The sequence below is a fragment of the Dendropsophus ebraccatus genome, chromosome 4, assembly GCF_027789765.1.
Source record: "Dendropsophus ebraccatus isolate aDenEbr1 chromosome 4, aDenEbr1.pat, whole genome shotgun sequence".
Lineage (NCBI taxonomy): Eukaryota > Metazoa > Chordata > Amphibia > Anura > Hylidae > Dendropsophus > Dendropsophus ebraccatus.
Window position 1 is genome coordinate 108,547,542 of NC_091457.1, and position 16,768 is coordinate 108,564,309.

The window sequence follows — 16,768 nt, forward strand, 5'->3', positions numbered from 1 at the left end:
CAAGGAAAGATGATCTGATTGGCTACAACGCAGACGGCTTTTGTCTGCGCTATGTGAAGTCTCATGCATATTAAATAGGGTTTATCCAATGCGTTACTCCATACGAGTGTTCCCACTTGTTACTGAACTACAACCCCCAGCATGCCCGGACAGCCCTTTACTTTCTGTTCTTACTTTCATTCTCACTAGAACACATGCGTCATTTAGGAGCGTGTACATCTCAGCCAATGAAAGCACAGCGCCCTCATCAGCCAATAGAAAAAAAGCGGACAAGTATTCTGACCAATCAGCAAGCGGCAGAAAGAAGAAGCCTCGCGGGATTCAGCCAATCAGTTCTAGGCGTGGGCTGGGCGGAGGTGTCGCCGGGCTACGGAAAGAGAGAGAGGGAAGAGATCGCGCGGAGGGCAGTAAGTGCTGGGAAGTCGGTGTGTGGTGGGCGGCTGCGGGCTGTTACCCGCGGGTGAGCTCCCTGTGACTGGACACGCGTGTGTACTGCCACTATGTATTCCCCAGTAATTACGTCTGCACAGTATATAGGAGCCGCTGTGTTACTGTCTGTCAGCACAGCTGAGCGGCTCCCGGGGGTCTATTGCCTGCTGTAATCAGCTGTAATAGGGAGTGTATGGAGCTGCAGATAATGCAGTTGTCTGATATCTAGTGATGGGATCCCATAGATGTCAGTGGAGAGACAACAGAGCCGGTCATTGCTGGGAGTTGTGGTGCCACACTACTATCTGTAACAGGGATATATAATATGGCCATGCTGATACAGTTCTTGCAGAAAGTCAGTGTGACCATCCTATTCATATGATCCATGCACATGCCTCCTTCAGGAGAATGCAACAAGTCAGCCATTGGTTGCTGCATTATATATGCATGCTGCTGACAGCTCAGAGGTGTTTGAGCACTACGGACAGGGCTGGCCTTAGGTTAAATGGCACCCTGTGCCAAACCTTAAAGTGACTGTACCATCAGGCCCAGGCTGAAGAACTGGAGGTGGGCCGACCACCCTTAGGGCCCTTTTACACAGATTATCTGACAGATTATCTGCCAAAGATTTGAAGCCAAAACCAGGAACAGACTATAAACAGATCAGGTCATACAGGAAAGCCTGAGATTTCTCCTCTTTTCAAATCCACTCCTGGCCTTCGCTTCAAATCTTTGGCTGATAATCTGTCAGATAATCTTTCTGTGTAAAAGGGCCCTTAGTGGGGAGAAACCCCAGCCCCTCCATGATGTGACTCCCATTAGAATCAATGGAACCCTATCATAGAGGGGCTAGGGTTTCCTCCCACTATGGGTGGGTCGGTCTGCCTCCAGTGCTCCAGTAACATAAAGCTCCTTCAACCTCCCCTGCCCCCCCCCCCCCCCCCCCCCGCTTTCACACAACTACCCCTCAGCTATACATACAAATATCCCCACTATACACACAGCTACCGTACTCTCCAGCCATACACGCAACTACCCCTCTGCCCTTTGCGCAACTACGCCTCTGCCCTTTACGTAATTACGCGTCTGCCCTTCACGCAACTACCCCTCTGCCCTTCACGCAACTACCCCTCTGCCCTTCACGCAACTACCCCTCTGCCCTTCACGCAATTACCCCTCTGCCCTTCACGCAACTACCCCCCTTAGCCATACACACAACTACCACCCCCAGCCCCCCAAACAACTACCACCATTAGCCACACACACAACTACAGCCCCCACCCAACTACCACCCCCAGCCCATCACACAACTACAGCCCCCACCTAGAGTTATTACCAGAGTGCCGCCCATGGCATGACTTCACCTGGGCCGCATGTCCCCTTACTGATCAGCTGGACATGCTGTCTGGGTGACGTCATGCTAAGGGGCTGCGCAGGGGAGGAGAGGAGCTAACCACTGTGGGAAGAGGGCGACAAGGGGCGCTTCGGCCGACAGAGAGCTGCGCTGCACACCTAACTAGAAATAGAAGTTAGATGTGCTGTGTGTCTGACAGAACGAACCACCAGGAGGGCAGGCAGCCAGCTGGGGGGTGCTCCGGCAGACAGGCAGCACATCTAACTTCTATTTCTAGTTAGGTGTGCAGTGCAGCTCTCTGTCTGCCAAAGCACCCCCCAGCTTTCTGAGTGAGGCGCCCTGTGCTAGCACACAGTTCGCACACCCCAAAGGCCGGCCCTGTTTGTGGACCCCCACAGAAGGACTTACTGAGATCAGCTGTGCTATCATGGGCTCATAATGATTGAGAGCGACATCTATGGTGAGATACCAGCTCTTTCCTATGATCTGTAGGGTCCCGGTGGCCAGATCTCCATGGAGTACAGCTCTGTGGCCGGTGCTATTGCTACACGTCCCACATACATAGACCTCTAATCTAAAGAGATGCATCGCAGTGCTAGTAAACATGAAAACATAGAAGATTGTAGGCAAAAAAAAACACCTGGTCCATCTAGGCAGCCCTAAAACCGCTGATCCATTCAAGAGATCCTAATGACCTAAAGCAAAAACGGGTTGTCCTTGGCAGCGCCTTCCGGTGATCAGAGAGAAGAGGGAGAGGGTGGCCGTACATCTTTCATCCATCAGTTATCTCTCACATCTGACTACCATCCTGCCTTTACATAGTAACGTTCGGCACGGCCAAACATTTCTGTGTTTCCTGTGGGGAGGGGATGGTTAAGCCGCAGCAAGAGAGCTCTGGCAGTAGCCAGCAGTGTCGGACACCACCTTCAGCTCACCACTGCCATCATGGGATAATACTCTGGCTGTAATCCATTTTAGTCTATTAGCTAACACAAAATATGTTTTTGTTTTAATCTGTAATAGGCGTCATGGCTGACAGAAGTGAGAGTGGTTCACGGAAGCATAAATGGCAAAGTCCTCCAGAGGAGTCTCCTAGTAAATATTTAAGGAGCAGTGAGTCTAGAAGAGTCAGTCACAGCAGAGACCGCGATGGTGAAAGTCCCAGCCCATCACAGGATAGGCGGGTGACATACTACCCCCGGGAGAGTACGCCCAAACGCAGGCTGGATATCGGTGCTGGTGTCCGCTCCACTGTGAGAGCCAGGATCAGACAGACGGATGGCCTGCAAACCCATGGAGCTGACGCTCTGAAAGAGACCGCAAAAAAAGGGCTAGAAAAAGAGGTAATCAGTATGGTGGCTGTTAAATAAATCCAAAAGGTACATGAATGTGACTGAGTCCCCCTTTATTCTTACACGTATTCCCCAAATCACCCTCCAAAGTACTGATGGTGTGTAAGAAAGCCTTTTTCTGTGTAATATATAATACAGTCAATAGAGACAGAAGCCCAGCACCGGTAGCTAATATGAATGTCCAAACCTGTAAGTGTAGCTAGGATCACAGGAGTAGTTATATACGTCACTGAAGCGGTGCTCAGATAAACAGGTCGTATCAGGTCGTGACATCAGAGTGGTTTATTGCAGCATGAAGCGCTCACAGGAAGGGAGACCATGCAGGTGGACACCTGTAGCTGTTAGTTTAGATAAGATAGGACCTTTCACTAATGTCCTCATCCAAGACAGTCTGTGCTGGTGGGTGTAATAAGGCTGCACAGTCACCAAATTGTCTTTTGTGCACATACATCTTTGTTGCATCATGTATTCCTACCCCAAGTGTTTTACAGATACAGAAGTGAGTGCATTTGCCATGACAGCATTGCTAAAGGTGCTTCAATATGATGTATACTATTTTCTTTCCAGCATGATCATCGGGAAGAGAGAAATAATGAACCTGATTCAAGATCAAGCAATGCAATACAAAGACCTCGAACTTCAAATCTCGGTATGCCATCCCTCTTATTCCAGAGAGCATTCAGTGACATCCTGGGGACTCCTTGCAGGCCCAGGAGATCACTGGACAGTGTGACAAGGCGTTCCCCGGAAAGAAAAAAAGTGGAAAAAAGAAGTCATTCTGACCCAAAGGTGTCACCACTTACCCCCTTAACCTCAAGATCCACCAGCTCTGAAAAAAAGGTTGTAAAAGATGGGAAGCAAAGAAGCGAAGATGTAAAAAGGTCCCCCAGCCCAAGACGTATTATTGCCAATGTGACTCCTATCCGAAAAGCCAATGTCCCACAAAATAAACCCCGACTTGTATTTTTGGATAAAGATTCTCAGAGAGATGTGGACAGGAAGACAAGATGCTCTACTGAAGGAAAAAAAGTGGAAAAAAGTAATTGTGACCCAAAGGAGTTACCGCACACCCTCTTAACATTAAAATCCATCAGCTCCCAGAAGGAAGCTGCAAAAGACGGGAAACAAAGGAGTGAAGATGTAAAAACAACCCCTAGCCCAAGAAGTATTGTTTCTGTTGTTACTCAGAGCCAAAAAGTCGATGTCGTGAAAAAAAAAAACAGACTTGTGTTTCTGGATGAAGATTCTGATGAGGATGCAACAGTAAGTCATTAGGGCTATGTGTTCTCTATGGGGAAGGGGTAAGTGGCAGCTAGACAGCCGTGGCATCAGCATAACCCTCAGAACGGTAGGGTCAAATGTTGTAAGTCCATAACGTCTGATCTTTCTGTCCACCAGCATTGTGTGTTGGTGGAGAGTTGGGAGACCCCTATACACTTTATACTCAGCCAAACCCACTTATGACTAGTATAAGGTATGTGGGCACCTTAATGTCTTCCGTAAAAACAGTATTGGCAGCTGTGAAATGGTTAAGACAATTTTACTATGATGGTATACCAGTACTTTAAATGTGTTATCCAAGCTTATAAAAACACAGCACCACCCATGTCCTCAGGTTGTGTGTGGTATTAAAGTTCAGCTCTATTCCCTTCAACCAAGCTGCAGAACACTCCCAAACTGAGGACAAGCGTGGTGCTGTTTCTGGATGAAAGCCATCATATTTTTCAAAGGCAGGACTCCTATAAGACTTATCCACGTAATCTTAGTAGTCTGGGAGCTGCCATTCCATAGATTATTATGGGGGATGGTATACTGTATGTTAACTGTGTATAATGAAAGTAACAATTGTATTTTGTTTCCCTTGATTTGTGCAGGCAGATCTAGTGGATAAGGATCCTTCTATAGGTAGTGACTTCTCTGACATAGAAGATGTGGAACCACTGGCCAGATTTTCTCAAGATAGTGAGGTTTCACCTTGCTGTTCATTGCAAGATGACTCTAAAACTTCCACTTACCAGTATGAAAGTCCATGGAAGAAACATTACACAGAACAGTCCCTAAGCAGTCCTATGTACAGACCACCTGCAGAACACAACACCTGGCGTCAGAAAGAGCAGGACAACACCTACATGTCAGAGATTTCTCTTCTAAATAGCAGTATCCTCAGTGTGTCCAGCATTGAGAGTCCCATAGGAAAGAGTCGAAAGCGCACCAATTCTTTTGACGCTTCGTGGTCCACTGATCACACTACCAAATCTGTTAGAAGGTCTTTAGACATTCCTCCCTTCAAAAGCAAAGACTCCAAGTTCCAGGATGATGGTTTCATAGACACACATTGTCACCTTGACATGCTCTTTGCAAGACTGTCACACAGGAGTTCCTTTGCAGATCTTAGGGAGCAGTATACCTCTACCTTTCCTCAGGAGTTCCATGGCTGCATTACTGACTACTGTGATCCTCGCACTCTGCAAAGACTTCCATGGCAGCAGGTGCTGGACGAGGACTTGGTCTGGGGGGCATTTGGCTGCCACCCCCACTTTGCTCAGTACTACAATAACCACCTGCATGAAGACATGATGATGGCTCTACGACACCCAAAAGCTATTGCTTTTGGAGAAATGGGTCTGGATTATTCACATAAATGTTCCACTAATATTCCCGACCAGATGATGGTGAGAAAAAGTACTTTCTGTACAGACATTCTTACTGAGATTGTGCAATAACCCATACAGCCTATTGTGTTAATGGATAGCTCTCACTATGGTCCTCTACCAGTGTAATGTTCATCTACACGCTAAACTGTGAAGATCAGTATGCCAGCAGGTTCGTACACAAGCTTTATTAATTAGAATAGAGCTTGTGCACAATACTGGATGGTTGTGGGACATTTCTTTGGCATCCTGATTTTCTGGCATCAGCTGCTTCTGCATGTCTGTAAAGGACCGTAGTGACAGATACTTTTTAAGAAGATTTTCCTAAAATAGAGGAACATTAGGTGTGTGCCACCAGTGGTTCCCTTAAGGAGTTTTCTTCTAGTTATCATCGTGCATAACCTATATACAACCATCATGCCTTGCTTCAGGAGGGTAAGGATGAACAGTTATTAAATTCATACAATATGACGGTATACTTCCTGTATATGTCATACTTTTCTAAATTTTCATTTGCTGTCATTTAGCAGAAACCATAACAGTTACTGGAGCCATGTCTGCTTATAAGCTGAGCCACTCTATGTCCAGCACTGATTTTTCTCCCCATATTGGTAAATGTTAGGTTCCTATTGGGTGACAGCAAGCAGAGGTTAGGAGACCATAAGGAATCAATACAGAAAGAAATATTGAAGAACCTTTATTTAGTAAAACTTGAACACTCCTTTAACTATTAAAACTATAGAAGAATTTTGTGGGGGATTTTAGAATTTAGGGAAGTAAGTTCTAGACTGGACAGTAAGGGTTGCTCTGGGTTATAGCACAACTCCAGAGGATTTAGTATGCAATTTTCTGGTACATTTTTTATCAGGTTTACTAGTGATATTACTCTAATTTCCACATGGGAAGGTTTTTGAGAAGCAGCTGAAGTTGGTGGTGCCTTTGGGGAAGCCCCTGGTCATTCACTGCCGGGGAGCAGACAAGGACTTGTTCAAAATAATGAAAAAGTGGGTTCCACGAGACTACAAGATACATCGGTGAGATTTGTGTCCATGTCTGATCTAATTTTGTACTTACTGAATTTAGATCCCTGCTAACATCTTCCCCTCTATTGCAGACACTGCTTCACTGGCAAGTACGAAGACATAGAGCCTTTTCTAAATGAGTTTCCAAACATGGCTGTGGGTTTTACTGCCGTCTTGACATATCCTTCCGCCGTGGAAGCGCGCGATGCAGTGGAAAAAATCCCTTTGGACAGGCTGATTGTTGAGACAGATGCTCCATTTTTTGTTCCTAAACAGGTAACGTGAGAACAACAGGGGTATACACACACTACAGGCATGTGTGACTGCCCCATAGGTGCTGCTGGGGAGTGATGATCTTACAGCCCATGATTGGCCATTGTGCTCTTGTGGCATTGGGCACTTATGGACATCATATACTAGACATATGTAAGCTGGACAACAGTGATTGGGGGGAAAGCATCTATGAAGAAAACCTGTCAGCTACTTGATGGCCTATAGTCTACCCAGAATACCCAATAGGTATAGAGCATAGCATTCTAATGCAGTGCCTGTCTGTCTTGTCTCACTCTGCACTTTTATTATTGCCATTTCCAGTGTCTGGTAAGTAGTCACGGAGGCAGAGCCACAGCAGCATGTCACACTACATGTGCCCTATTGCTGAGACCCTGCTGCACCTGCAATAACTTTGTTACTGAAGATTATCTCTCCATTGCATTACACATGAACGTTTGGCTGACAATTCCAGTGCTCTGTGGGTTCGAGGGGTATAGGGACAACTTCGGCAGCAGCTTATCCCTTAAATAAAGACGTTAGGCATTGAAATTTCATCACATCAGACTCCTATCTCCACCAACATTATCTGTCAGTGGAGTCTTGGGAGACCACCCTACAATTTATACTGACGTATAAGTATAAAGTATATGAGGATCTCAAGAGGGTGTTATGCCTGAGTGGGCGGGAAGAGGACCCCCTACTACTATGGAAATTAGCAGAGCAGAGAACTGTCAGGGGTCATCTGCAGCTGTGTCCCCCACGGTGGGGAGAGGCAGGAGTGGCAACTTTTTGAATTTGGCGGCTGGCACTGGGGATCAATGATGGCCCGGAGAAAAGCCTCTTTTCTGCAGGCTGGCAGTGGTGATGGCAGCAGGAACCACGGCTTATTGAGTTTGTCATTTGCCACTGCCGGATCACTGAGTGGTGGCCGGTGCTGGGGGCTGATTAGCGACAGCCTGGAGAAAAGCTTCCCTGGGCCAGTTGATGACCCTTGAAGCAGTGAGTGGCTGCTTTTTCAATTTGTTGCTGGCAGGCGCCAAATTCAAAAAGCTGCTGCTGGGGACACTGTTGTCAGCCTGCCCATGACTGTAGGGCTACTCTTCAGACTGATGCCGGCTGGGAGTGATATCTGTGCAGCATCTGGCCAAGAGTTGAGCAGGTCTATACATAGCACCAGGGCTGGCACAGTGTACATGGAGGAGACTGCCACAATATATACACAGTCTGTATATAGTGTGGCAGTCTCCTCCATGTACACTGTGACTGTTACTGCAGGGAAGAGTAGGGATAGGTACAGATAGGGATTTAATTTTTTGGCCATATTGCACAGCCCTATCATAAAGAGATTTAGCAGTCTGTTATTAGAAGAAGCATGCCAGCTTTAGTGCAATTATCCAGGAAAAAAAATAACAAACAAAAATTCTGTGGTTTGGCACGTCCAAATGGGTATGGTATAATAATCGTTTAATACTTGTAATCGAGGTTACATGTTCAATTAATCGTGATGTTAATTTAGGCCCTAATCACCACCGTTTTCCCGGGGAATCTGTTAAAATTCACTTTCTAATATGTTGACACTGTTAAATAGCTGTTAATTGGGAGACACACATGGAACCTTTCATATATCAGTCTGTGCTCCCATAACCTAGAACAATGGGGGACATTTACTAACAAGTCTTAATTTGTTCCACTGTTCTAATGAGGATTAGAGTATTAGTAAAAAGTCGAAAAAAAAGTGCAAAAAAGGCGCAAAAATGTAAAAATTGGGCAACCATATTCACCTAATACTGACCAGACGTAAGCCTGTACCTGTTTGTGTGACTTTGGAAAAAGTTGCAAATGATAAATTGGGCGCTAATCCTAGATTATCGGAACATTTGGGTGAATACCCAGAACAGGCAGATTTTAAAAAAATGTCGAATCCTGGTTCATAAATAGTTCAAAAATTGGTGAGAAATACAATTATTCACCTAAAAATAGGCGCAAAGTCCTTGATAAATTTCCCGAATGTTTTTATTCTCTGGTGCAATGTGTCAGAGAGGTGTTCCCAAGACCCTGATCTGCTGCAGCTGTAACACCTCCTTGTTCCCCCCTTCTGTAGACCTGACCCTGCTTAGGGCTCGCATTTCCGCTGACTGTCAAGTAGGAAGCATTTTTCTACATTTTGAAAGCACAGGCATATATGAAAGGTAATGTGTCTTCTTACCTTATGAGATACCCTTCTTACCTAGGAGACACATGGAACCTTTCATATATCTGTCTGTGCTTCCAGAAGGTAGAAAAAAAATGCTTTACTTCTCTTAACGTTCAAAGAGGCTACATACAGTACATCTGCACTGACTGCACAGGTCAGCGATACATAACTGACCTAATCCATATACTGTACATACGACTGACTAATGTGGTGTTGTTTTTTATTTCCTCCTTTAGGTGCCTAAACGGGTGTGTAAATTTTCGCACCCTGGTCTGGCCTTACACACCGTTCATGAAATCGCATACCTCCGGAATTTACCTGTCAAAACCGTCATGTCAAAATTACGGGAAAACACCTACCGGATCTATAGTATATAAGTGCCTAATGCTTCCAGCTTATTTTAATTAAACGTGTCTTACTTTTCTCTGGAAACCAGGGAGGGAAGTGTCCCGTCAGTGTTATTTCTGTTTTCTGTCTGGAAGTCTATTCTTTTACTTGGATGTCTTGTCTGTTAAAAAGATGAGGTTTTAAGATTTTTGTTTTTATAAGATTTTTTCTATAATATTGTAAACAGTTGTTTACATTTGTGTTATTAAAGACCTTTTCACCCTGTAATACTTGTATGGGGTTAAAGATGGGCGAAAATAATAATAATAATAAAAAAAATACCTAGCCAGTTATTGATTTCAGCATATATAGTCTCTTTTCCCTGCCTGTAGGATTGCTTTAAAGTGTACCTGTTATAACTTTTAAACCTAAATCAGCAGATGCCATATAAAGCAAGTTTGCAATTTACATTCATATATTTATTTTTTGTTATTATGAAAAACACGGCACTTTGTGGTCTTACACTTTTTTCTCTTTTTCTTTTTCAAAGAGTCTAAACACAGGAAGTCCCTTGTTTCCCAGGTCATCTGAGCGTTCACAGAGAAGGTAGTCATGTGATTGATGGACGCATTGATCTGTGAATCTCTGTACTGGCTGGGACTTCATGTGTTTAACAGCACAAGACTAAAAAGCTGCCTTCAGGAGACTGGACCTGGATTTCTGGTAAGTATAGCTTTGTTTTACAGCATGATAACAAAAGAAAAATAATGTAAATTGCAAACTTGCTTTATATCACATTAAGGGTGCCTTCACACCTACCGGATCCGCAGCGCGTCTCACTTCTGCGGATTCGTAGCGAGAACCGCTGCAGATCCGGTACCATTTCACCCCTATGATAGCACATACTCGCAGCGGGATTGACATCCCACTGTGAATATCCCACTGTGTCCGCAGCCCCGCCGTCGCATCCCCCCCATCCCCGGCCGCATCCTGCAGCCCACCGCCGAGAGCATACAGTACCTGCTTGGCGGCGCGGCTGCAGTGAGGCTCCCGGCTCCGGTCCCGCTCAGCTGATCTGAGCGGGACCGGAGCCGGCAGCCTCACTGCAGCCGCGCCGCCAAGCAGGTACTGTATGCTCTCGGCTGCAGGATGCGGCCTGGGATGGGGGATGCGGCGGTGGGGCTGCGGACAGCGGGGGGGGGGGGGGGGGGTAAAGCACATATTCACAGCGAGGGGGGGGGTAAAGCACATATTCACAGCGGGTGCGAGTATGTGCTATCATAGGGGTGAATTGATACTGGATCAGCAGCTGCGGATCCGGTAGGTGTGAAGCCACCCATAATATGATTTCGATTCTGAAAGTTTTAACGACAAGTACACTTTAAATATTCACAAGAGGATGGGGAGGAAGGAGCTGCAACTGAGACGAGGACCGTGACATCAGATCGGCATAGAGCACACAGCACATTTCTGAAGCACACATTATTTCAGGCTACTCTACAATAATAATAAGGATGTGGTTTTATATTACTGCAGACCTGATACCAGTGTGATGGACGCAGCAGATCAAAAAATAAGTCCACAAGATGTTTGTTTTTTTGCTTGTAAACCTCTACTTTATTTCACAGACAGGTGCATGATGTGACTGGCAGGACAGGGAGAGGATCTGTGGCTAGGTGCACAGGATGAGAACTGCTAGGCCTTTTCCTCTTGTATATCTGGTGAGATAGGGAAAGAAGACTCAATATATTACCAGCTGCACATTATACTATATTAAAGGGGTTATCCAGTGCTACAAAAACATGGCCACTTTCTTCCAGAGACAGCACCTCTCTTGTCTCCAGTTCAGGTGTGGTTTGCAATTAAGCCCCATTCACTTCAATAGAACCAAGCTGCAAACCCCACCCAAACTGGAGACAAGAATGATAATGTCTCTGGAAGAAGGTGGCCATGTTTTTCTAGCGCTGGATGACCCCTCTAAGCTTGCTTCACACCTTTTTTTTATTTTACTGAAGATAAAAAAATTGTCTAATTGACAAAACAATGTGAAACTAGCCTTTTATGTTATTATATGATTATACATTGTACTAGTTATAATGCATTATATGATATTGCACATGTATTAGATGTTACACAGTTTTAACAAAGTTAAACAATAGAGATGCTGTATAGGGCAGCAGACAGTCACGAATGCTGAATATTTTCTGATAAAAAGTCTTGTTTTCCATTAATAGCATGATTAGGAGTATTCCTATATATTGATATGCTATAACATTATGATCCATGGGAGTCTGACCTTTTAGACCCCCACAAACCTAGAGAATGAGGTGACCTACGCCTGTTATTAACACAGCACCAATCAAGTGGTTGGAGTCCTGCACCAACAACATATAGGAAAACATTGTCAGTGACCTCATAGGGCATTATACAGGGTAAGGCAAAACTGCTGAAGCACCGAGCTATCTTTAGGCATTCCAAAGTGAATCGGTCAAGTCTGTGAACTGCTGCTCCTGTTTGGGAGACTTGTTATTGGGAAGCATCCAACTGGCTAATAAGTCCCTGTAGGGCACTATGATTTCTTACTGTCATATTCTGTGCTGTTTTTGGGATATTAAAAGTTTATTTCATTTGCTAATGAGGAGTTTCAGGGCACTGGGGATGGGCCTACCTCCCCCAGTTGGCCCACCTTTCCTAACTAATATAAGCAGAGTAATGCTTCAATATTCATTTGGAGGAATAGGGCGGATCAGGGCAGAAGCCCCGCCCCCAGCACACAAAAAAAAATCTTATTAGCATATTAAATGAACTGCTAATATCCCCCAAATGGCACTGAGGATGAAGGTGAGACTTACCTTCATCCTCAGACAGTGTGCCCTTTTAGGGACATCAGCAGGTTAGGTACTTCTTCCGTTTAAGGTTGCAGGTGATCTTACTGGCTGGACAAACATATTCCCCTAACCTGTGGATAGTGATAAGTGTGGTAAAGCCTTTTACCAATATGATCTGATGACTGACAGTTTGATCAGTAAAAACTGCTACTGTTATTTTCTGATGTGTTTTATTAATATTGCCCCTAAACCTGTTACCTTTTGCTAAGTCTTCAATGTCTCTGTGCTGAGTAGGGAACCCATCTAAATTTATAGGACTATATATTGGTTATTGATTTCAGAGGGTCCCCTGGGTGGTCATTGGACCTGGACTGAGAAACACTTATAGTGCAGTGTGCAGCTTAATATATCCTTGCTTTGGCGTTTGTTGTGTGTGTGTGTGTGTGTGGGGGGGGGGGGGGGGTACATTGACTGCCTCTGATTTTTCCTATAATGTATGCAATTCACTGGAAGTACAATTCCCTCCCAGTCCCCAGGTTAGAGCATCACATGTGAACCTCACAAAGAATTGTTTTTACCATGAGGTGAGCTGAGAGAGAATAGTCCAAGCAGAAGGTTTTCTATGGCAGCTTTCTGCCTCTGAAACTGCTCCTGTGTCAGCTTCAGATTGATATCCAGAGGGATTGTCACCTGAAATATAGAACATTTAATCTGAGAAAATAACAGACACAGCAGGTAAGGGGCAGGGAACAGCTGCAGGGGCGACTAATTGTAGAGGTCTTTGCACATCCATGTATTATGCTGCGTTTACACAGAACGATAATTCGCCCGATCGTACGATTAACGATTTCGAAAGAACAATGTGTTTTTTATAACGATAAGCGTTTAGACAGAACGATATCGTATGGAAAAAAAAATTTGCAATCGTTTTAGCCTATCTCACACATTGGTTAAATCGGTGAACGACTGTTCACATGAAACAATCTGCAATTTTTTTTGCGAACGACCAACGACTATTTGAGAACATGTTCAAAGATCAAAATGAACGATTTCTCGCTCATCGCTTGATCATTCGCAGTGTTTACACAGAACGATTATCGCTCAAATGCGATCGTTATCGTGCAAATTTGCACGATAATCGTTCCATGTAAACGCAGCATTACACACTCATAAATGGCATTGATTGTAACTCTACAAATCTGTGCAGCATTGACTGCTAGTAACAAGTGATAACTGAGGGTTAAAATGGTTATCCAGCGCTACAAAAACATGGCCACTTTTCCCCCTCTCTTGTCTCCAGTTCAGGTGTAGTTTGCAATTAAGCTCCCTTTACTTCAATGGAACTGACTTGAAACCACACCCAAACTAGAGGGGAAGAGAGGGGGAAAAGTGGCCATGTTTTTGTAGCGCTGGTTAACCCTTTTAAGGCAGCTGAACTTCATGTATAAACACTGCACTACAGACCCCAATCTCTTTCTGGTCTTCTGACTGTTCCTCCACAGGATTCCCCCAGGAGTCTACGGCCTCCCTGCGACTCATGTTGTACGGCAGCTTCTTTGGCAACTTCTTTCCCTGGATAAAAAACAAAATATATATATATTTTAATTCTTATATACAGTAATAATTTCTAAAATTATATTTAAGGACTGAACATAGAGGAAGTATCTAATGTTTGCCTATTTTATGTACACTTCACATTAGGACCATCTGCTTAATGTTGGGTAGTTCCCGAGTCAAAATATCCCACTAAGGCACAGACCCCAAAAGCTCTACTCTTAAATTCTGCTGTAAAAATTACCTGGGAATGGGGTAGCTAGTAATCTGTTTGGTCCAAGATGGCTGCTTCCTGCCTGCAGAATTTCTTAACTAACACATCTTTCCTTAGGTGTGTTTACATAGACAGATTATTGAAGCCAAATTCAGGAACAGACTAAACAGAGATCAGGTCATAAAGGAAAAACTGATATTTCTCCTCTTTTCAAATCCATTCCTGGCTTTGGCTTCAATAATCTGTCAGATAAATCTCTCTGTGTAAACACAGTATTAGGGTCCTATTCCACGGGCCGAGGAGGGCCCGATCAACGATGTAAACGAGGGGCGATCTGCTAGATCGCCGCTCGTTTACTGGGCCTATTCCACGGCCCGATGATTGTTGAGCGAGGGCTGCAAGGACATCGTTACCGATGTCCTTGCAGCATCATACATTACCTGGCTGCAGGGCTTGTCCTCCGCTCCGTCTCCTCCCCGGGTCCCCTGCGCTCTATCTTCTGAATAGCCGGTCAGCTGACAGGCCACACTCAGCCAATCACAGGCTGCGGCGGTCCCGGCCTGTGATTGGCTGAGCGCTCCATCAGCTGACCGGCCATTCAGAAGATAGAGCGCGCGGGACTCGGGGATGAAGACAGCGCTGAGAAGAAGCCCTGCAGCCAGGTAATGTATGATGATGATGCTGCTGTTTCTTCTCAAATCGTTGGTCGCCTGCCGCGCACCACTATTCAACCGTAGCGATGTGCGGTGGAGGAACGATGATTTTAGGTCTGGCCCTAAATGAACGATCAGCCGATGACACGATCATCGGCTGATCGTTCTCTCTATTTCACCGAACGATAATCGTCCGAATCGGGCCAAATGGGGCCGATCCGGCCGATTATCGTTACTGTGGAATAGGGCCCTTAGGGAGAGATCTCTCAATGAAGGCCAGCAGGATGGGGAGCAGCTGCCTCGGATCACCCCGATGGCTAGTGACCTTGTAATTTCCCTTAAATGCTGCAGGAGTAAGGCTATGTTCACACAACGATTTTCAACGCCCATTATTTGATACTCTCAAAAACAGTTGATGTTTTGTGTATCAACGGCCATTATTACGACGACGGCTACTGGTACATTATTCTAGGTTAGAGATTACCCTTTTAGGTATGGCTAATCTAAAAATGTCCATTTAATTGAAAGGACAGTAAAAAAAAGTGAATGATGTAAAATAACAGCTGCTGTTTGCTCAAAAACATCCCCAATTAATGACATGAACACTAATTTGTTGGCCGCTGCGAACAGCGGCCATTATTCAGTGCACTATGTGAGCTAACATCTGTTGTTTCCATAGACTTAAAAGGGGTTATCCAGCGCTACAAAAACATGGCCACTTTCCCCCTACTGTTTTCTCCAGTTCAGGTGTGGTTTGCAATTAAGCTCCATTTACTTCTATGGAACTGAGTTTCAAAACCCCACCCAAACTGGAGACAACAGTAGGGGGAAAGTGGCCATGTTTTTGTAGCGCTGGATAACCCCTTTAATGGGACTTATTGAAAACTTAAACCTAACAATTTTACTAAAAAAGATAGTGTGTGAACATGGCCTAAATCATTGTCATAATAGAGCTTGTTTCCATTTCATGCTGCCCGTGGTTTGGAAACCCTGGGTTTGCAAACCCTAAGGATATGTTGACAAAGCATACATAAGCGAAATGATCATCATGTATTTGTCTAATTTACAAGCATTTTCAATACTTTTTACATGGTTTTTGGTCATGTATTTCACATCCTATTTCAACACCTTTTTCGGTACGTTTGAGAATACATTATAAAATGTGTCCCCTTTTTACGCACATCAGCAGTGTAAAAATACACACCATGTGACCTATGGCGTGTATTTCCCAGTGAAATGTAAACAACATGGTTTGTGGGTGTATTTAGGTGTTGAATAGACATGGATTCTGCCACAAAATAGTCTGTTGAACATAGCCTAAGGTGGTGGTCCCCAAGCTGTGGCTCTATAGCTACAACTCTCCGCATACCCCAACAGCTGTATAGTTCTTCAAAAGCTGGAGAGCTAGAGGTAGGTGAGCACTGCTCTAGAGCGAGATTTACCTGGACCACCACGTTCTCTTACCGCATTTTTCTGCATATCTGATGGACTCAAGAAGCTTGATCCTGCCTCCACGTCCTCCGTCCACAAAAGGCAAAACAGGACGATGCCACAGAAAGCAACTTTAGCCAACATTATCCAAAATTCTGATTTCTCACTGCAAGTCTGCAATATAAAAAAAAAAATTATAGATTGAAGTAAAAACTGGAATTACCTGTTGATGTGACTTACATGGAGTCACAGGAAAGTCATACCACCTTTATGGCCCCTGCATATTTATAGGGGAGGTCAATGGAATTTAGAGCACCTCCCAAATGTTATGGAAATCTGTAAAGAGGAAAGAAACGGACATCTGGTGCCGCATCTGCACAACCAGGTAATGTAAAGAAACACCTTTGTTCTGGTGTGAAGGGTGGAAGTGACCGTGATCATTGTAGCTGACCTAAGGGACCTATGCCAGGTAGTCCTCCATTGTAC

At 44.7% G+C, this 16,768-nt stretch overlaps 2 protein-coding genes across 5 annotated transcripts; one reads left to right on the forward strand and one right to left on the reverse strand.

Annotated features, from left to right (window-relative positions):
- The first annotated feature begins 192 nt into the window (after nt 1–192).
- On the forward strand, nt 193–9,707 carry TATDN2 (TatD DNase domain containing 2). Of its 4 annotated transcripts, none has more exons than XM_069966659.1 (7): nt 193–407; nt 2,807–3,126; nt 3,703–4,398; nt 5,010–5,807; nt 6,693–6,820; nt 6,901–7,084; nt 9,512–9,707. In XM_069966659.1, the coding sequence occupies exons 2-7, from the start codon at nt 2,812–2,814 to the stop codon at nt 9,650–9,652; spliced, it is 2,262 nt and encodes a 753-aa protein (XP_069822760.1). In that variant the 5' UTR covers nt 193–407; nt 2,807–2,811; the 3' UTR covers nt 9,653–9,707. The 4 variants fall into 4 exon arrangements, with proteins under 4 accessions (XP_069822760.1, XP_069822762.1, XP_069822763.1 ...); XM_069966660.1 differs by lacking the exon at nt 193–407 and adding an exon at nt 417–460; XM_069966661.1 differs by lacking the exons at nt 6,693–6,820; nt 9,512–9,707 and having other exon boundaries at nt 6,901–7,041.
- A 1,484-nt stretch (nt 9,708–11,191) lies between these two features.
- On the reverse strand, nt 11,192–16,510 carry GHRL (ghrelin and obestatin prepropeptide). Its single transcript, XM_069968718.1, has 4 exons — nt 16,316–16,510; nt 13,895–14,002; nt 13,009–13,120; nt 11,192–11,320 (listed from the first exon to the last, which is right to left on the reverse strand). The coding sequence occupies exons 1-4, from the start codon at nt 16,424–16,426 to the stop codon at nt 11,298–11,300; spliced, it is 354 nt and encodes a 117-aa protein (XP_069824819.1). The 5' UTR covers nt 16,427–16,510; the 3' UTR covers nt 11,192–11,297.
- Nucleotides 16,511–16,768: the final 258 nt, after the last annotated feature.